The sequence below is a fragment of the Crotalus tigris genome, unplaced genomic scaffold (genome assembly GCF_016545835.1).
Source record: "Crotalus tigris isolate CLP2741 ecotype Arizona unplaced genomic scaffold, ASM1654583v1 scf7180000017987.690289119674:8195010, whole genome shotgun sequence".
In the NCBI taxonomy this organism is placed as follows: domain Eukaryota; kingdom Metazoa; phylum Chordata; class Lepidosauria; order Squamata; family Viperidae; genus Crotalus; species Crotalus tigris.
In genome coordinates this window covers 6,549,308-6,570,194 of record NW_024096758.1, presented here as the reverse complement: position 1 = coordinate 6,570,194, position 20,887 = coordinate 6,549,308, and the positions used below count along the sequence as shown (strand labels likewise).

At 40.9% G+C, this 20,887-nt stretch overlaps 1 protein-coding gene across 2 annotated transcripts; it reads left to right on the top strand.

Annotated features, from left to right (window-relative positions):
• The first annotated feature begins 520 nt into the window (after window positions 1-520).
• Window positions 521-19,798, top strand: LOC120309214 (maestro heat-like repeat-containing protein family member 2B). 2 transcript variants are annotated; one of them, XM_039346217.1, is made up of 23 exons: window positions 521-930; window positions 1,300-1,422; window positions 1,976-2,134; window positions 2,882-3,013; window positions 3,895-3,974; window positions 4,950-5,058; window positions 5,156-5,263; window positions 5,517-5,621; window positions 5,836-5,953; window positions 7,166-7,287; window positions 8,402-8,554; window positions 9,758-9,912; window positions 11,276-11,393; window positions 11,635-11,825; window positions 12,777-12,911; window positions 13,346-13,460; window positions 13,714-13,860; window positions 14,365-14,547; window positions 15,530-15,685; window positions 15,888-16,028; window positions 16,772-16,874; window positions 17,171-17,236; window positions 18,444-19,798. In XM_039346217.1, the coding sequence occupies exons 1-23, from the start codon at window positions 802-804 to the stop codon at window positions 18,641-18,643; spliced, it is 3,048 nt and encodes a 1,015-aa protein (XP_039202151.1). In that variant the 5' UTR covers window positions 521-801; the 3' UTR covers window positions 18,644-19,798. The 2 variants fall into 2 exon arrangements, with proteins under 2 accessions (XP_039202151.1, XP_039202152.1); XM_039346218.1 differs by lacking the exons at window positions 5,836-5,953; window positions 7,166-7,287.
• Window positions 19,799-20,887: the final 1,089 nt, after the last annotated feature.

The window sequence follows — 20,887 nt, the reverse complement described above, 5'->3', positions numbered from 1 at the left end:
CTCAACCTTTTTAATGCCGCGACCCCAACCGGTCGTAAGTCGAGGACTACTCAACTGGTACAGCACCGTTTGCAGAATGGGACTTTTGGCGGGCTCAGCAGGGCAGAGACAGCCTGGACAATTCCTATTGGCTTTTGAAAGCCAATAGAATTAGACTCTATTCAAGAGAGTCTATTCTATCGGCTTTCAAAAGCCAATAGAATAAAAGGGAGTAGCACAGCTAAGGAAAAGGGGGAAAAAATGGCGGACTGCGTTGTTTGGCGACCCCTGTGAAATGGTCCTTTGACCCCAAATGGGTTCCCGACCCACAGGTTGAGAACCACTGATATAGCTAAAAGTTTTATTCATACCAATCCTCTTATTTTCATATTTCCCATATCAAAAAAAGAAAAAAAATAGTATTTTAGTTCTACATCATATCTTTCATTATAAAAGTTTAGATATATCTAAGGGTCATCCGTTCTTTTAATCATATTCAAACAGGTATTTAAACATGTAATGCCCCCTCTAATAGGTCAAATCCTCTGTTTTTAAATCTAACTCTTGCTTTCTTTCTTTGCCAAGTAGCTTTCCAAGCCAAGGCAATTAAATCACTCAGGAATTCTCTTTCTATTATTGTGAAAATAAAGAAATTATAGATGCCACTTCTGTTCACATCCGGAGGTTTTTAGCTTCTTAGGAGCCTTTCCCAGGAAATTCAGTTGTAAAATAATAAAGAAAGGATCAATATTCTCACCCAATTCCAAGTATGCTGTTTACGATGTGCTAATTGGTTTTTTCTTCTTTGGTTATCAGCAGCTAATGGCCAGCCACAGGAATGTAGCCAGTCTTTCCCCTGCTGGTTTGGAGGGCTTTCCTTGGATCGATTGGAAAGACTGCCATCTCTATGTGATCGATAAGGCACCCCTCCTCCTTCATCGCCTCTTCGGGGTGACTTTATGCCCTTTTTAGGGCCCACAGGGGGGTAAAATTAGGTGCAAAAGGCAGAGCCTTGCCTTCCTGAGTCCATCTCACCATGACGCAAAACTGGAAGTCTTCCACTTCCAAATATTATTAAGCCAGAGAAAAGTATCAGTATAGAGCATAGGTCACATTTGCTGATAATTTTATGGATTTTTTAAAATGTCTTTGATTTCTTCTATGACAGCAGGACCTGTAACAGAATGATCCACTAATGGATAGCTCAATTTCTCTAGGAGTGAGAAAATGGGATGAAAAAGATCCTAAAGGGGAAAGAGGGAAAACTGGATTTGACAGAGATCCTCTTCTGGTTTCTGGCTATCCCTTCTCTGTCCTCAGGGTGTTCGCTGGTGTCTGTCATACTGTGCAGAGGGGCAGCTGGTGGCAGTGCTGGAAGCTCTACACCACTTTGAGAAAGACATTTTGGAAGGAAAAGATTTGGCTTGCTTTCCGATTGGCCAGGTTCGGAGATTTACCACGACCTGTTATCTTCTTGCTCTTCTTGACTAACAGCTGGGAAGCTGGCCACATGAGAACATGGTGCCCTTTTAACAGAACATGCTTAAAGCATGTTTCAATCAGGCCTAGAGAGTCCACATGACGCAACACATGTAATCATATAGGCTAGGCTCCCCTTAATGGGCACCTTCTCTATGTATTGGCACTGCAATTCCCAGAAGTCCTAGCTCACATGCCCTTTGCCCTTTGTGTCTGTATCTTTGGTTTGCCAGTCTGAAAAGAGAGGTACAGAAGACATTCTTCTCCAGCTTGGATTTTAATTTCTTTGAGCATCCTTTTACAATTTTCTTTTTCTTTTTTTTTCTGAATCAAACTCAAGAAAATTTCTCTATCTCCAAGCATGAAACTCAGACAAATGGCACTTGGAAAGAAAAATACTTATTGAACAAGAAAAAGCAAAATTATTTCTGCTAACTTGCCATATTTTCTCTGAAAAAAAATTGGGACCACAGCAGAATATGGCTCTGTCATTAGAGTTTGTCTTCTTCATCTGTAGGTCTTACCTCAGCCAGAGAAAGAACAGGTGAAGAATACCCTCCTTCTATTATATGGTAGTGTGACAATCCGTGTTCCCCAGGAGCTGCTAATGCCTCATCTGGTCAGTGAGATTGTGCCAAGGATCCTACACCATTATATGACACCAAACAATTCAGAGGTGCGTTACCAGGGTAGCAGGATTCTGCTTCTTTTAACTGGTGGTATTGGATTTTGAGAGCATGCTTTTAGGGATGAAGATGGAGAAATGGGTTCTGGAATCATGAAGGGTGTAAGTTACAGGGAGAGATCTGTGTTTACATGCCACCCAACCCAAAAGTTGAATGGATGTTTGCAATAAGGTATCTATCCTCTGGTACTTTATTGTATTAGATCATTATGTAAGTCAAAAATAATAGTCCCCTAAAAGGTATAATGCTAATGCTGGGAAAGATTGAGGGCAATAGAAGAAGTGGATGACAGAGAATGAGGTGGCTGGATGGAGTCACTGAAGCAGTAGGTGTGAGCTTAAATGGACTCCAGAAGGTGGTAGAGGACAGGAAGGCCTGGAGGAAAATTGTCCATGGGGTTGCGATGGGTCAGACACAACTTCGCAATTAACAACAATAACAAAAGGTATAACATAATTTCATCTATAAAAAAGAATCCTGGTTGATTGGTAGACTATATTTTATGCTCCTATCTTTTGGAAGAACTAGTGTTCCTTTGTGGTATCGTTCAGAAGGCCTTCAAGACTTTCTTACAGGACTGATAAGGGCTCTACAAATTAAATCAGTATTTATAAGTAAGACTGTTACCTATCTTTTACTCAAGAAGAGTAGCCCTTTGATTATTCATTGCTTCCTGTTCTTTAATCCAAGTTCCTCTTGGAGTCAGCCTTCATCATCTTTTTCCCATCTCCATCCAGAGGGCCAGTGATGCTGAGCTGGTTCTGAGTTTTGCCCAGTGTGTGTCAGAAATCAGCCTTTCCATGCAGAGCAAAGGGAATTCCACTACCTTCCAGCTGCCTCAAAAAAGAGTGTTGCTTGACCTTCTCATGGTGAGTACAATTTGTTTATTTTATTTAAAATACTTGGCTTGTTGCTTGCAAAAATCACCTAAAGAGATTTCTTATACCTCGACTCAGGGAAAATTACTGTAAAGAGATGGAAAGATCACATACATTTACTATGTGTTTTTTTGTTCTGGCTATAGCTCTTGCTGCAAGGGACATGAGCATTTTGACTTATTGGTTTCTCCTCCTCCTCCACTGTAGAAAGTAGCTTTTTTGAAGGTTTTGTCTTCCAAAGATTCGTGCTGGGGATGATCCCGAAAGCTTGGAAGACAAAACCTCTGGCCCTGGTGACCGACCCAGATTGGATCCTGCAAAGTTGCCTTTGCCTCAGACAAGTTCTTCCACACCAAGGACCATACTTGGCATTTGATTCGCATGTGAGCTGACATGATATGGTTGATTTATAGATGCAGTGTTTATTATTTATTTATTACTCAAAATTATAGCAGGGCTTAACTTTTATTTTAATGTTCTTTTCTCTAATCATATCAAGGTTTTATTCTCCACCCTGAGTTCCTTCTAGCTAGACGGGTGGCCATATAAATTGGATAGATGGATGGATGGATGGATGGATGGATGGATGAACAGATGGAAGACAAAATTTAGGTTTGAATTCATTCCATTTACATGTCATTAAAATTAAATATAGTCAATCTCATACAATCATCACTGACCCTTCCCAATTGCTTTAAAAATGACTATATGGTGACATCTTTGGAATGTTTCTGGGGCTGTGTTATGGCCTAAAACCTCAACTGCTTATTCTGGAATGTTCCTTACTGAAAAATAATTGCTTGGAAACTCAACAGAAGGATCCCAATCTAAACCATGCCCAATTTATTTCTCTGCCATGCTGTTTGCTCCAGAATATTGTTAAAACAGAGTCCCTGGAGGTGCTTGTAACTCCTGTCTGTCAGCAGGTGATGGTTGCTCTTCGGCATCTGAGGCAAGTACCCATTGCTATGCCCTTCTTTTTAAGGTCAGCCCTACACGGATCAGTTAGAGCCCAAATAAAGACTGGGGAACCAGATTTTATAGCCTACCTTTAGTTCTGGCACACAAAATGCCTTAAAGCATGCACAGATGCCAGATCCTCACCTCCAGATAATAAGAAGTCCTTATTGGTTGAGTTTGGACAATATCTGAAACTAAATTACTGAATTAACACAATACATTGAATCTTTAGCTTATGAAAGCTAGCCAAGATTACCACGATTCAGGTTTTTGATATTTTGTGATGCAGCTAGTAGGTTTTTAAGTGAGCTGTAAAAGAAGCTGTTATGTGAACCCAGAAAAAGGGACATTATCTCTCTGCCACTCACCAATTCAGAAATTAATGTCTAGAACTTGCATTTTTTCGATTTCTGTCCATTTGATGACTGATAGGTGTGTAAATGAGGAGATGCTGTCAAAAAATCCTTTACTTTTTGGATGTCATATAAATGTTCTAAATGTGGGCATTCACAATAATTAACTAATCAATCAGAATAGAGCTAGGAGGGGCCTTGGAGGTCATCTAGTCCAACCCCTGCTCAAGCAGAAGACCCGGCCTATACCATTTCAGACAAATGGCTGTCCAGCCTCTTAAAAACCTCCTGTGATGGAGCACCCAGAACTCCTGAAGGCAAGCTGTTCCACTGTTTGATTGTTCTCACTGTTAGGAAATTTCTCCTTAGGTCTGGGTTGCTTCTCTTCTTGATTAGTTTCCATCCATTGCTTCTTGTCTACTGATCATAACTCGCATCAGCTGGGGAATGTGGACATATAAACCAGCACATAGAATTTTTGATTTGTCTGACTTTGGAACCTGTGGTGAGATATTTGATACAGGAAAGGAAAGGAAAGTGACTGGATCATATCATGGGGCCCAGTGAGACTCTCAAGGAACTGCTTTTTAAGCAGAATATTATTGTATCCTCAGCAAGGTGCCAGAAATGCTGAGCCCTGAAGAGAACTGGAAGCTGGCAGAGGCCTGTCTGAGCCATGTCTTTGCTCTTCCTCCTTTGAGGGTTGCAGAAGGTGCCAATCGGGTAAGTACTTACGTTGTGGGGTAAGGGTGCCTCCCTAAAGAAAGAGGGTCACCTGCTTTTTCTATACTAATAGATGCTTTTGTCTTCTGTATTTCAGACTCTATATACTGGTACTTTGACTTCCTTGTCAGAGCTGATGGAGACCTTACTGGAACCAGGAGCAGGAGAGAATGACTTCTCAGATTGGTTCAAGCAGATCTTCCAGGTGAGTTGGCAAGGAGAAGTACTTCATGCTTATTTAAATATTACTGCCTAGTATTCAAGAGAATGCATATAGTGTCATCAAGACTAACAGTAATTTAGACCTCCATTAAGTTATCTAGTTTGCTACATGACAGCATATACTTGCTGTATAAAGAAACACCACTTTTTACTGGTGCTAACTCTGCATCTAAATTTGATGAATAACCCTAAATTCTAATGGCGGATGATGATGAAGCCTTCCATTGTCTCCACAGCTCTTGGGCTACTGGCTGGTGTCAGAGCATGAATGGGAGCGTGCTCGGGCTATGCAGCTTGGTGTCCATCTACTGAAAGCTTATTGCCAGAGGACTAACACTTCTGTGAGTATGGCCCAGCATCTGCCAAGTGATGCCTGGCCCAGCAAAATATTCCCAGGGGGTATGTACTCTTCTTGTTGGAACCACCTCCATGAAGATTGGTCCAAGTTTCACCAAAGTAGCTTTTTGGAATTGTTGCTTCCAGCAAACTGGTTTATTCTGTAAAATGAACCAAAGTTTACCAACCCATTGCTTTTTTAAAAATAATCTTTCACAGATCTCTCAAAACCAGTTCAGCCACTTGATGGCACTGTTGGGCCCTTTCACTTATGACACACTGGGCACCATTCGTCATGGTGCTGGTAATTGCATTAGACTCCTGCTAAACATCCAAGGTGAGTTTAACAATGGAAGAGCTCTGCGTGTGTAAACTTACATAGGATTGCAGCCTCAGTGAATGAACCATTCAGCCATCTCAAACCACTAGACCTTTGAATTCTGTGTAGAGCCCATGTTCAAAACAGATAGTTCTTGGGCTACATCCCATTTGTTCAGCAACCGTTCAAAGTTACAAAGTTGCTGAAAAATTGGACTTATGACTGGTCCTCACATTTAAAACCATCATAACATCTCCACAGTGACATGATGAAAACTTGAATGCTTGGGTGAACAGCTCACATTTGCTATCATCGCAACTTTCAGTCCTTCATTTCCAATCCTTTTGCTGAAAGGATTTCTAGGCTCCTGTGGGGTGGGGGGTATGGCGGCAGAACACAGCGGCCTTTTCATCTCATCCCTACTGTTCAGGGTGGCCAAAAGAGCAGAGATAGCAATGGCAGCAGCACTTAGATTTATATACCGCTTCACAGTGCTTTACAGCTCTCTCTAAGTGGTTTACAGAGTCAGATAATAATAATAATAATAATAGTAATAATTAGGAACTGCTTCCATCCTGCAACACTATCTGTAATACTATCAAAGATCCACATCTGCCTATCCCAGGTCCTTGGTAAGGACTCGATAGGTAGACAAAAATGCCAAATCCAGTCTGAACATCTGGCTGACTGTGCAATGAATAATAATAATAATAATAATAGAATTGGAAGGGATCTTATTGCCCCCAACAATCTGGCTTCATTTTATCAATCTCGGAAGGATGGAAGATGGAGTCAATTTTGAGCCGGTGAGGATCAAACTCCTGGCAGTGAGCTGAATTAGCCTGCAATGCTGCATTTTAACCACGGCACCACCACTGCTCCTGGAGATGGAGATGGAGGAGGTAGATAGACATGTGGGGGAAATTGAAACACAGGCAATTTGTAGAGGGCAGGAGAAGCATGCGGTCCTTACTTAATGATGGCAACCGAGACTGCTGGGATTGTCATTGCTAAGCGATGTCATGTGATGTTTAGCTTGATATCTGCTTCACTTAGCATTGGAAATGCCAGTTCATTGCCTCATTGTCCTTCCCTTGATTTTAGGGAGAGAAGTTTTCAAATTTTGACACATCCTTACTACACTACTAAAACTTATTGAGAATGTTTTTGTATCTATAACATGTAATAACAGAGCATAGTATTCAGCCAACTCCTTCCTTATTCCTTCAGGAGCCACAAAGTTGCGTGAACCAAAAGTGCGTGTCAACCAACAGCGATTGTATTGCATCCAAAGGGACCTTCAAAGTGAGAGTAGTGAGACAATGCACACTGCCTCTCTCCAGTTGGCCAAAGTACTAAAAATTGGACAATTTCTTGTGTGTGACTGCATATCTGTGTGCATGAATACCTGCAGATGTTTTGACAACTGCCAAAGTGGTGATTGCTGAGGACTCTGGGAACTGACTTTCACACATTGAGATAGGGTAGAGGACAATTCATGGCATCTCTCTCTGACTTTTAAAGAGAGTTGTCAGTTTTTAGCAAGGGACCTGATATAGCATATTGTATGTGTTGCTGCTGATAGAATTAGTATAGATTAAGAAACTGAAAGTACCAGCTTTTCATCAAGTTTCTTGGGCAATCTTCCCCAACTGGGGCATCTTCTAAATATGTAGACTTATCTTCCAGAATTTTCAGCCGATACTATTTTGGCTGGAAATTCTGGAACTTGAAGTCCACATAACTGGGGGCACCCAGGTTGGAGAACTGCTGTCAGAACTTCAACAAAGCATGAGAACAAAAATGTAGGTACAGTCAGAATAAAATGAAATTTTCATCCTGGCCCATTTAGATAGTATGATTTTGCCTGTTTTGTTTTGTTGTCCCATCTAATGTTGAAAGATTACCAAAACCTTGTTCAAAAATAGGCATCTGACTTGGAGAAAATAAACCCCGAAAATTGGTAATTTGTTTTAGAAGAGTCAGATCACTTATAGCCTAGTTGGATACACAGTGTAATATGAGAATCTTCCTCTGCAGTGATATGTGAGAATGACCTTGGGAGACAGGAGGAAAAGCCACAAACCGGACAACCATCATGTAAAAGATATCTCAGTACCCAGGACAGGAGTGAGGGAAGCACTTCATAAAGGATCCTCCCTAGTTTTCCGGAGAGTAAAAGGAAAAGAGGGGAAAAATACTTTTAGTCTTGCAAAATTCTGTTAATATAGCCTTAAAATAAAGATAGAATTAGTACTTATAATTGGGCTTACAGATCCAAACTAAACCATGTGATGTAGAAGAGATCTTTCGGGATCTTCGAAAGCTGTTGATGTATTAGAGGGAAAACTGTTCTGCCTGTACTCAGTCCGAGTTCATAGTGTATGCTCAAGAAAGGATGAGGTGATGGAGCTCTGGCTTAAAATGAAGCTCCTTTGAACCTTCTTTCCTTCTTTCCTGATTCAGATTATCAGCTGTGTCCTGCCTGTCCAAGGAATCCTAACCTTCTTGCACACTTTGCTGGAGCAACTGAGGACTGTGAACAGTGCCTGCGACAAGGCTATCCTCTTGTGGTTTGAGATGGCTGTGAAGGAACGACGGCCAGATCTAAAAGACAAGGTAAAGCCTAAATCTGAAGAAACTAGGCCAAGAGCGACGAACCTGGATCTTGTTCAAATGCAATATTCAGCAGTTTGGCTGATAGGGAGGGGTGCTGAGAGTTGTAATTCAACAACTGCGTAGTCACAGGTTATCCATTCCTTGATCAGATGATGGCTGACAACAATTGGCTGGCAAGGAAATTTTTACTCGTGCCCTGCTGTATATTTCTTAAAGCTGATAAAAACAACATTCTTATCTCATTCAAATTCTAAAAGTATGGCTAAAATAAGAACTCAACACCTTTTATGAAAGCAGGAAAGTGGGGTCTGAGTGTATCTCCAAGGAACATATTGAACAGCTTGTGAACAGTATAGACCTTTGCCCAACTGATTGAGAAGCAGAACTTGAAAAGTGAGGACCTTTAAAAGAGCTTCTCCTGCTAGCCTTATAGGTGCAGACAGGTTCAAATTGAGGCAGATACTCCTTCAAATGGGTGGCTCCAATTTCTGGTACATCTAGGGTAGCCCAATGGAAGGTACATTGATGATGTCCCTAAAGCATGTGCGACTACTGCCAAATCTGACTGGCTCAGATATCTATGGAGATTCTCAGTCATCTAGGTCATGGTTGTCCCAAAGGTGCTTTTTCAAAAGGCAACAGGACTTTGTTTTTCCTTGAAGACATTTTTCTTCTCATCCAAGAAGCTTCTTCAGTTTTTCAGAACTAAAGATACTTCTTGGATGAGAAGCAAAATGTCTTCAAGGAAAAACAAAGTTCAGTTGCCTTTTGAAAAAGCACCTTTGGGATGACTGGCTTAGATGTAGTCACAGGATGTCTATGAGATGAATTTGTCAGCACTTCTTACTCTGATTGCCATCTGGGACTCCAGAAGTATCTGTAGATCAAGGAGCACTCCTAGCCTGAAGACTTCCAGTAGCAGCTGTTTCCTATCAGCCAAAAATACCTCCGTCTTATCTGGATTTAATTTAAACTTTGCTACCAAGTCAAAATCTTTGCAGGTTTAATCCTGAAGGATTAAGATTTTAGCATCTTTCTAAAACTGAAAGTTGCTGGTGAATTGGAGGTATTTTATAGAGTTTTCTTAGAAAGAATAAAACTTACATAATTTGTTTTAGGCTCACATTTATCTAAATACATTTCAGTCATGAAGAAAAACTGCAGATATAATTTCCTTGATGATGATGGCTTCTCCTTTTTCAGGTGCACAATATCGTAGATATCATTTGTTCCTTTTGGCAATATTCTGAAGACTCAGCTCAGCGCCACTTCCTGGCCCAGGCCATCTGTATTTTGGCTGAGCATCATCACAAAGCAGTTTATTTCTCTCTCCTGGAGCAACCCCTGCTTCAAGACAAGTGAGTGGTAGGCATAGGGCTGGCCTTAACCCTTAGGCAGAAAGGCATGGAGTGGTCACAAATTAATGAAATATGTTACTGTTGTATTTTTATTGTCTGGCAATCCTGGATGTTGCAGCATTTATATTCCACACATTTTATGTTTCACACAAAAATGTCATTGTAGGTCTTCTTTCTGTTTCAGCAGTAGTAATGATCTCAAATATGGAAAGAGACTGTCCCTTTCCGTCCATCCACTGGATTGATTCACATAACCTGCTAAACCTTGATCCTGGGTTAAGAAACCATAATTCATAGGTGTGCAACCAAATTACTTGTGTTCAAATATGCTAAGACAATAACTACATCCACAACAATTATGAAGCAACCTGTTTTAATCTAATCTAGTTTAGCATGCTGTGAGGATCCAACCAATATATTGAGAAGTGGTAAGGCCTATGCCAAGGAATTTCAGGAGAACTCAACTATCCTTTTAGGTTACTCTGTTTATATGAGACAAAGGCTGGGGGAAGCTACATATTTTTCACTAATTTATATTGCAAACTGGAGCAGAAATCTTCCTTCTTTGTTAATTCATTTATAACATATCATGCATCCTGCTGGTGTTCTATAATGATAATGACCCATCACCATCTTTTATTATGTATGTTTTCAAAAATGGAGGCAAATCTTGGGACAAGATGCTTTTTCAAGTTGTTCTCCTTGGCTAAGAAGACTTCCTCTTCTTTGTTTAATGCCTGCTTTAATTTATATCCTGCCTTTCATCAAAGGCATTCAAGACAATGTAAATGGGAGTTGTTCTCATGTTCTGTTCATAAACTCAGTGAGGTAGGTTGGACTGGGAGATTGGGGGGGGGGCAAATGGGTTCTCTGGTCAAATTTAAAATTCCCAGTTCCAGTCTGACACCACCATAACCAACATAACCCTGAAGAAATAGTATGTAGAGGCCACCTTTGTTCTCCTTACTTAGCTTATTAAAGAACCAACCAAGAAGTAGAAAGAGTAAAGTGGAAGAGCAGAAAGATTTTGAGGTCCTAAAGAAGAAGAGGAGGAGGAGATGAAGAGTAGGCAATGGTCAGATAAGAGGCATTCTCCTTACTGTCTTGGACTGTAAAGCCGGGGAGTGGGCGAGATATTTTTTCAGACTTGCATGATTCTTTTACTGTAACCTTACAATAAAGGTAGTGTTAGTATTCATGATTTGTGCTGTTCGTTAGGACTGTTTCCAAGAGCTGACTACAAGACTTCCAGCTGCCCTTCTCCTGGGACATGAGTCCTGGGAATATCCATGAATGGTAATTCTTGGTACTGGACTGGCAGACTACTATTGTTCTAAACTATCAACTTTTTTTCTATCTTCAGGGTAAAGAAGGAGCTGTGGGCATCGCTTGCAATTTATAAAAATAGTGGTCCTTCTGTCTTGAAGTGTTTGCTCACTTGGATGAGAATGGAAAGAAATGACACCTGCAGCTGCCTTTGGGTGAGAGCTCTGGACTTGAGACAGAGAGACAATCAGTATATCCAAGGTGGGGAGGCTGATTTTCTGCGAATGGCTGGGAAGAAGTTGAGTGGCTAGACAACTCATTTCTTGACAAGTTGGGAGAATTGCATTGTCAAAGAGCTGTTGCTAGCCAGGGTCAACAATACAGGGGTAGGTAGACCAATGATTGACCCAAGACAAATACACTTCAGATGTTCCATTCAATCTCTGTCCTTTTCAGGGTCTTGAGGCTCTCCAGGAGGTAGTCTTGACTTTGGATGGTTCTGCCACGTTGTTTCCATTACTGGCAGAGCTGTGCTACGTTCTTCTGCAGCAGCTCAGCAAATATCAGGATGATAAGATGCCAATGTTCTCTTTTTCTCCTCTAGAAAGCAATGGGAGTCTTGAGACAGAGTACATGACGCCTCATGGGTAACATTGTGCCTTTCCTAAAAGTAGACGGTTTCTTCTAAACCCCTCTCTTTCATGTTTCTGGCACTTTCTTCCCCTTAATACATGTTTGCCAGGAAAGTTTCACTACCTGCAATCTGATTGTTGCAAGATGTTGAAGATTTGTGTGGCACTGTCCAGAAGCCATCAATTGGTTAGCAGCATAATGTTGTCTGTGCTCATAGCATCCAATACCTGCAGTGACATAATTCAAATTTTGAGAATCATTTATTTTAGTATCTGTACACAAAGGCAAATGCCTTAAATTCAAGTGGGTACATGTTAATCTCTAATGTGAAATTAAGTAAAACAGTTTCCTCTTAAAATTGAAGCCTGTTTGCTTTATGATCTCTTTTCGTTTAAATTCAATCATATCTCAAAAAATTTGATCAAATCATTCAATTTGCCTTCATTCAAACATATCTCTTATATGGGATCTGAGTTTGTTTGCCTCATTGTTTACCCAGAAAAGATTGGTCTGTTTGGCAGGTTATATTCCAGCTTTAAATCTAAGAAAAGAAAAGGATGCAGTTCAAACCTAGAAGCTGAGGATTCACCTAGCACTGCCTCTTGCTGCAATCTGTAGATCTGCTTTCGCTGACTTGAAACACAGATGTCTTGGAACTATCTTGGAATTACATTCCTAGTCAAATGGAAAGAAAATTTGGGTGTTTTAATCCCAGCCTTTACAGAGGTTACTAAAATGAGGAAGATTACTGTAAATTCGTAAGGTTCTGCCTTTCATTCTGCAAATGCATTCTTTGCCTGTCCCCACCCTGTGACTGCCCTTCTGGCTACAGAACAGTTAGGTGCCATTGACTTGAACTTGACTTCTGGTGATGAATAGATATTTGCCATCTTGATTTATTCAGATTACTATGAATAAAATTTGCACACTGTTTTTCTGTCCCTGCTGTGTCCTTTGCATTCCAGGCTAGCTGTTAAGGTATTGCAGGCTGTGTTCAGCAGAGCTCTGCCAGAAATTGCAAGGGAACTGAACTCTGGAAAGGCCTGGAACTTCCTGATGGACCCAAGTAGCAGCCTCAAAGGTGTGGCCTTGTTGGCAAGGTAAGGGGCATATCCCTAACATTGGAAATCTCCCTTTTTTACTCACAGCAGGAAAAGTCATTCTCTAGATTTTTACAAGTAAACCTAAGAACTAAGATAGATTCTTAAATTGGTAAGGTCTGTTACCAAGGGTTTAGATTTGAGCTCAGCGTTTTTTAAAGTTCTATGTAAAAACAAAACAATTCCACAGTGTCTTTTGCTTTGAACTAGCATGTTCACCCCTGGAACTTGGAATTTGAAATACGATGAAAATGAAATTACACAAAATAACAGGGCAAAGTTGGCATATTTGAACTTTGAAAGGGTAGGAGGGAGTTCAGAGTTGTAATAGAAAGTTTTTGGAAGATTTGGGAAAACTAGTTTTGGGGTAATTTTGAGAAGAGACAGATCCTTTGATACCAAGTTAATCAGCACTTGATTGTTTCCTTCATCAGGGCCTTGATGCACACAAATAACCCCTTTTTAGATGGGCTACTCCTTCATCTCCATTCTTCTCTGCAGTCCTCCAGAGCAACATTTAGAGATCTTAGCCTGATCTTCTGCACAGAGGTGAGATGTTATTTCAGGTAGTGCAAGATAAAAGAAGTAGGAGAAATGGTAACATAGGGCTGGGGTGTGATAGCCTTAGTCTTGTGGAAGAGGGAACAATAAATAAATCATGTGCCATTGTAGAAATAATTAAGAAACATACTGTATACGTATCTTTCTACTATTTTTCATTGAGGAAAAATAATGAACTATTAAAACATCGATTTCCAATGGCCAGTTTGGAAATTCAGTAACTGTAATTTTGGTATTCCAGCTTATAGGTCATCCTCTCCTGAAGAAACCAGAAACGCTGAGCCTTCTTTTGCATTTATTACTAACCCAAGTTCAAAATGGAAACTATCTTATGCGTATCTTGTCAATGCGAGGATTGGGAAACATGGCAAAGGGTGCTCCAGAGGAGGTAAGCCAGAAAGTGCAAAACTGAGACATCTTGTTGTAAACAGGAAGGTGAGGGAGAGGAACAATCATAGTCTAGTGGAACAGGGACTTTGTGGATTGCTTTAATAAATATGGATTTGTTGGCAGTGATTGGCTGAGCTGCTCTTCTCAGAGAGAGGTTGGCCAGGCAACATAATCTTTGGCTGCCCTTGACTGAGCTGTTTATTAAGGGGGACCAAATAAAGAACAAACAAGTTGTCTAAAGAAGGAATAACCCAAGAGGGAGAGGAGTCCAAGAAGGTGTGTTCTCAAAGATGAAAGAAAGAGGACACTACAGAGAAGGGAAGGAAAATGGACAGTAGCATACTGGACCTGTTAGTGGGAAAAGAGCTTCTGGTTATCATATTGACCTGAAATAGTCATTCCACAATCAGTTACTTTTATTCTGCTAATAATAGATATAAGAAGTGGATCGTAGGGGATAAAGACAGTCCAGGCATTGACAAATAGAAGAATTGTTTCACAGGCAAAGAAGTACCAGAAAGCTTTGCTGAAGCCTCTTATCCAAGCTTTGCATGACAACTCCAGCCCAGAATTAGCCGCTGAAAGTCTACATGCCTTATGCAACTTATGCAGATGTCTTGGGAAGTGGCCTGCAGATTGTACTTTCCAGATCGTGGTCAGCCAAGCCTGTGTGCATCTCCAGCATGTAAGTTAGGCCACAGAAAGATCATTCTCCTGTTATTATTTCAGTAGAAAACTGTTGGACCAGGTCCTAAACCAGCATTATATTTCCAACTCTCTCCAGGGAGTTTATAAGTGGAGTTAGAAAGGAAGAGTCTTCCCTTTTGGTTGCTGTCCAGCAGTTAGTTGTCATTGAAAACAACAATTCCTCCTCCTCCTCCTCCTCCTCCTCCTCCTCCTCCTCCTCCTCCTCCTCCTCCTCCTCCTCCTCCTCCTCCTCCTCCTCCTCCTCTTTACTGAATTTCACCTGAAGACACTTAAACCCACCATTATTACTACAACTTATGACAACAAACATCTTGCAATCAGTTAAACATTATAGGAATACTTCTACTCAGTTATGAAACTGGAATTCCACCTTTCTTGTGGGGAAGATTGAAGGCTACATTTAGAGTCAGTGAAATATTTGGGATGTTATATGGAGGAAGCAGGAGGAATATGAAGGGGAAATGGAGGCAATCAAAGTATAAAATGATAAAGATAAAATGTTAATGGAGGCAATCAAACTATATATAAAGTGATAAACTATAAACGTTCAACATAAATGTTGGTACTAGCTGGATCTTTAGCAGATTCTCCATTTCTTATAATAAACAGATATTTCCTCTCTTTCAGCTCACTCTTTCCCATATTTTATATAAAATAAAAGGAGAAAGAGTTTGACAGGTACAAAAAAAATGACATTGTGAAAACAATTTTCCAGCAGCAATTGTAAATCCCACTGAAATATCACTGATAACAGGAAAGAAGCAAGAAGTGTGCATGAGTAGACTTGGGGAAGGGCACATGTATTCAGCATATCATATGTTGTGCACCCCTGACCTTCTAGCAATAGAGGAATTGCCTGGTTCTACCCCAACCCATCTTGGGAATGGATATTGAGTTTCCTGCTGTCAAAGGAAATCTTATTTCCTGAAGATGGGCTTAATTTTTCCTCTCTTTTGCAGGCAGATGATGCTGTCCGTGCTGCAGCCTTTGAGCTGCTTGGTGAACTGGCCAAGATAGTTCCACTGAGGTTTTCCAAGTTTTTTGCCAAGAAAGTGGGAGGTGCTTTGGCTGCCCTCATGTTACACTTCCATGATCCTTGCCCACATGTGGCCCAGGTTTGCTTGGGAACAATACAACCTTTCCTCTGCGCAGGACACTCTGTTCCTCCACAACAGATTTCAGATTTCAGTTGCACTAGAATGGGCTGAAATGTAATACAGTACTGGGCTGGCAGAGTGCCATTCCTGGGCTAGGAGGCTTGGGTCTGAGTAGCAGAAGGGATGTAGTATAGTAAACTTGCCTATCTTTTTTGCTTAGGCTTGCCAAACAGCCTTTATCTCATGTGCTCCATTCCTGGGTCTGTGTGGACTCTTAAAAAGTACAAATTCAGATTTACTGCTGATGGACCTTTTAGATAAACAACATTCTCACCTCATGGACAAAGTTTGTCAACAGCTGGTAAGCAGACAAATTTGAGCCAGGCAATCTCTTTTGCCATGGCTAGGTAGCTTAAGCTTAAGCCTAGGTTCCTTGTGGCAACCATATATGAATTTATTCCCATGTCTTTGCAGATCTTCTTACTAGGTATTATTACCTCACATGCTGAACTTATTACAGTAATAGTTCACATTCCACATTTGAATTCTAAACTGAATTCTAAACCAATCAACTGAGCAAGTTTCACACAATGTGCTAAGCCCAAGAAAATCTATCCAAGATTAATGCCAATCAAGCTTAGTATGTTGCGTAAATGTATCTGCCATACCTTTACCTCAGCTTGGTAAGCATATTTCTGAAGAAAGTCTTTGGGTCAACTGAGAGATCTGTACTTAAGAAAAACAATGAGTAAAAATGACTTCTACAATCCTGAGGAAGAAACTTAGAGGTATCTTTTGGCTTCCATTTTCTGTAAATGTTTATCAACTTCTTTTCAAACCAAAGTGGACTTGAGCTAATAGCCATGAGACTCTCAAGGTTAAGTAGGAGAGGAATGGGTTGATTACTTTTCTTAAATTGATATATTATTACAAAATAGTTTTTTGCTTCAACACATTGTAGATTGTTTTAAAAGCTGATCATGCCTCCCTTCAAACATTTTTTTCTTTTTTAAGAAAACCTTGTCATATTTTCCAAATAGGTGGCAATTTCTTCTTTATAGTACTTCTTTCTTTCCTGCATTGCCTTTCTCATTTGTCCCTTAGGCTCAGAGAAACCCATTGCTGCTGAAAACTGTCATGACAGAGGTTGCTCAGTATATATGTTGTAACTGGGAAGGAATCAGGCTTATGGCTTGCAAGCTGGCAGGTAGGCCATTGTGGCTAGATTTCCAAAATACTGTAACCCTATGCCTAAGTTAACAAAATTGAATAAACCATAACATGGTACCTTGGTTTACACATTATGTGAAGACTGTCATCAGGCTTGCTACAATGCCCTGAACTATCCAATTCTGTATAAGCTAATGGTAGTGTTCACACATGTTGATCCTCAAACTACTCAATTCCACTTTAGCTTAAGATTGTGAAATCCATATCTGCATATTGCAGGCATGCACATTTATGTATTGTGAGAAAGAGGCCTCTTTCTTTTATTTATACTAGGAATTCTTGTAGAGAAGGTGGAAACCCAGCATCTTGGACAGTTTGATGTAGAACAGCTCTTACAAGGTGAGCATTGTACACAAAGTTCTTTGATTAGAGCAGAGGTAATAATAATAAAGTTGGAAGGGACCTTGGCGGTCATCTAGTCCAACCTCCTGCTCAGGCAGGAAACCTTATACCATTTCAGACAAATGGCTGTCTACTTTCTTCTTAAAAACTTCCAGTGTTGGAGCATTCACCGCTTCTGGAGGGAGGTTGTTCCACTGATTAATTGTTCTAACTGTCAGGAAATTTCTCCTTAGTTCTAGGTTAGTTTCCATCCATGCAGAACTATATTCCAGACACAGGTTATAATGGTTCCTTGAAGGTCTTGTTAGAGACACCATTACCAAAGGTGTATTTGATTTAAATATTAACAGTATTTTAATGATCCTACTCCATGCATTTAACCATTTTCCCCTTTCATCACATTCATACTAAAATCTATTAGCCATATGTTGATCTAAGAGAGGGAGCCTGATGGAAAAACCAAGCACAAAGCAGTAAAAGAGATAAAATCCATGGCCATGATTGAAATTATTGATCAGTTTCCCATCAAAAATCTTGGTCCTTGTTTCTTGAAATCACTGTTTTCCTCCACCAACACAAACAACACAAAGGAAATATTCTAATCTGCTAACAGTAAGCAATAACTAAGTTATACCTGCACTAAAAATGTATTATAATTGTGCTTGTGCAACACACTATTTTGTTACTAAATTAATCTTTTGGGAAGATGTGCACAATGCAGTGAAACATAACTTTTCCTAACATGTTGGGTTCACACAATATAAGCTCTACACCTGGATTAATAAATTGCCATGTTCATATACTGTAACATGCAGTGCTGAAGCTAATATTGTTGCTGCAAAATGACTTGACACTATGATTTGGTTCACATAGTCCACAAAGATATGGCTTGATTTGCACAATCTATTGAACCACACATTATCCAGTTGGTCCTTAGTCTAACCTAGTGTGTGGTACAAACCCAAGCCATGGAATTAATTTAGCCCAGAATTCTACCATGACGTGACATAGCTGACTAACAAAAAACCAAAATAACCTTTAACTGAAAGGGAGTCTGAAGCTACAATGATTAAATATGAATTTTAGGCTACAGTTGCAAGCTTATGCACAAAAGACTTTTGTCAAGATGGTAGGAAGGACCAGAAACATGGTAGCTTCTGGGCTAACCTTTCTGTCACAATGCTTTTCATCTCACCCTTCACAGCTCTACACTCCGCGAGTCGTGATCCCAGTACCACTGTGATCAGTGCAGCCTTAGAAGCCATTCACACTATCCAGCAGAAATGGCAGGAGAGCCAGACAAGGTTGGCCTCTGGACACCAAAGGAGAGCTCTGCTTTTGGGATGGTTCTTCAGGAGGCAGCCCAAAAAAACACTGGGAGCTGCAATGCCTAGGCCAGCTTAAAGACAAGAACCATCTGAAAAGAAATGGAAATATAGCCTCTTTCATAGTTGGTGTGAGTGATGGTGTGTATTTTCCAAAGAAGCATCCTTTTGTCTCTTGGCTATTTACCCTTCAAACTTGAGAAGCAACAATCAAGGAAATGAGTGGGGTTTATGGAAGGGATTCGCTGATATCTCTCTGCCTTTTTCTTTTGCCCTTTTCTGGTTGTCTTTTTTTGGGATGGAGGGGGGTGGAGAGAGGAACTGATGTCCCACGCAGAGATCACTGAATTAGAAAGTTTGAATCATTATTGTGGGGGAAGGAATTAGCTGAACTGCTGAAGAAGAGAAGCAACAAATGGAAAAATAGCTTGCAGCAAGTTCCTGTGATATGTCAGAGTAACTCACTCAACTTTGCAATATTTGAGTATTTCCATATTGCTTACACTATTATCTAAGCTTTCCTAAAGTAATATAAAATACATTTCAGTAGGTAGAAAATATTGACATATTAGTTGACCTATCAGTGTCCTTGCTGCCTTGCAAGATGCTTAAAGATTGTCATTGTTGAGCAATCTTGAATTCTTCCTCCATCGCATCTGAGAATATGTAGACATTAGAGCTGACTACTGCTGAACCCTATGGCAGACTGGAGCAGGTAAGAGAGCCTTGAAACTCTCTTGGGAAACAGTTGAGAATGAAATAGATAAGATTTTCACTTATGAGCCCTGGTTAGAATATAGTATTGCAGGCTAACACTGCCCACAGCGCAGAGTTTGGTCCTGATGGGGCTCAAGTTTGACTCAGCCTTCTATCCTTTTGAGGTCAGTATAATGAGGACCCAGATTGTTGGGGGCAATAGGCTGACATTGTAAACCGCTCACAGAGTGCTGTAAAAGCACCGTGGAGCAGTATATCAATCTAAGTGCTTTTGCTATAGGTACAGAATTTCTCAGATGAGAGTGGGGAAGAAACTGAAATGGGTCAAGGAGTTAGTAGGATGGGAGTTGCTATCTGAGATGCTTCCAGACCAAGTGGTACTGTGTGTGGGTGTTTTCAGACTGCCATCGATATATAAGTCCTGAAATAAACTAAGACCATTGAAGATTAATTCCTGGGTGATTCAAGTTCACTGAAGAGACACTGCAACATAGGATCACATCCATTAGGTGCAGAAACGAGGAAAACAGAATTGAAAGACATTATCAATTTTTACCTGACATGAGGGATTACCAGTGAAGTTGTTACTGAACTCTAAGGAGAATTTGGAATAAACATACTGTGATAGAAGTATTATTATTTCAAGTAGGGAGATGATTGAACTCAGAATGATAGAGAACTTAGGCCAGTGATGGTGAACCTTTGAGAGACCAAGTGCCCAAAAACCGCCCTGCCCCCCACCCCGCCCCCACTCCGCGCCCCGCCCGTGGGGCCACCCACCACCTCCATGGCCTGCAGCAGATCGCTCAGGTGGCCCAGCAGCACCATGGCCATGCCCTCCGTCCATGCCCCACAGCATCATCTGCGTGCAATGAGGCGTGAGGGCAGAGTCTTGTCCCGGCTACCATGTCCTTAGCTGCTCTGCTCTGTGCAGGCTGCACCTGGGGGCAACTCTCCACCGAGGGGGCTGCTGGTGAAGGGGGGCCCACGGGGAGGGGGCTGGGGTGACGGCATGTGTGTCCATAGAGAGGGCTCTGAGTGCCGCCTCTGGCATGCGTGCCATAGGTTCGCCACCACTGACTTAGGCAATCAAAATGACCTTTAACAGAAGGTCAATTTGTTTATCTTCTGTGCTGCTTGCCACTTACAGAGCTATCTACTGTAAAAATAAAATTCTCCAGGAAGCTATGGTAGTAATAAAGAATGCTGCTAAACGCCAATCTTCCATGCCCTTGGTCTCAAAGCCTACTTTGAAGGCAGACAGATATAATATTGCAGGATCCAATCTGAGTTGGTCACCAGAACTAGAGGTTTGTTCTTTCAAGCTTTTGGATTTGTGCTGGGGCCCATCCTCAGGGAATTTCTCAATGTCCAGGATGTGTTGGAGTTTGAGAAGTTCCCTGAGGATGGGCCCCAGCACAAGCACAAAAGCTCAGAAGAACAAACCTCTGGTCCTGGAGACCAACTCAGATTGGATCCTGCAAAACCTATTATGCTTAATAGTACAGTAGTTTACAAGCTGGATTCCTGCACGTGGTATTATCTAGTTGGTTTGCTCTAGTTTGTACAAACCAAAGATTTTTCTGAAAAGTTTATCAAGTTGGAG

Bases quoted from the DNA above. Each gene is read 5' to 3' on its own strand.
- LOC120309214 (XM_039346217.1), top strand. From the start codon at position 802: ATGGCCAGCCACAGGAATGTAGCCAGTCTTTCCCCTGCTGGTTTGGAG. The intron at 13,861-14,364 runs GTAAGCCAGAAA...ATTGTTTCACAG, and splicing joins CAAAGGGTGCTCCAGAGGAG to GCAAAGAAGTACCAGAAAGC. The intron at 15,686-15,887 runs GTTTGCTTGGGA...TTTTTTGCTTAG, and splicing joins CTTGCCCACATGTGGCCCAG to GCTTGCCAAACAGCCTTTAT.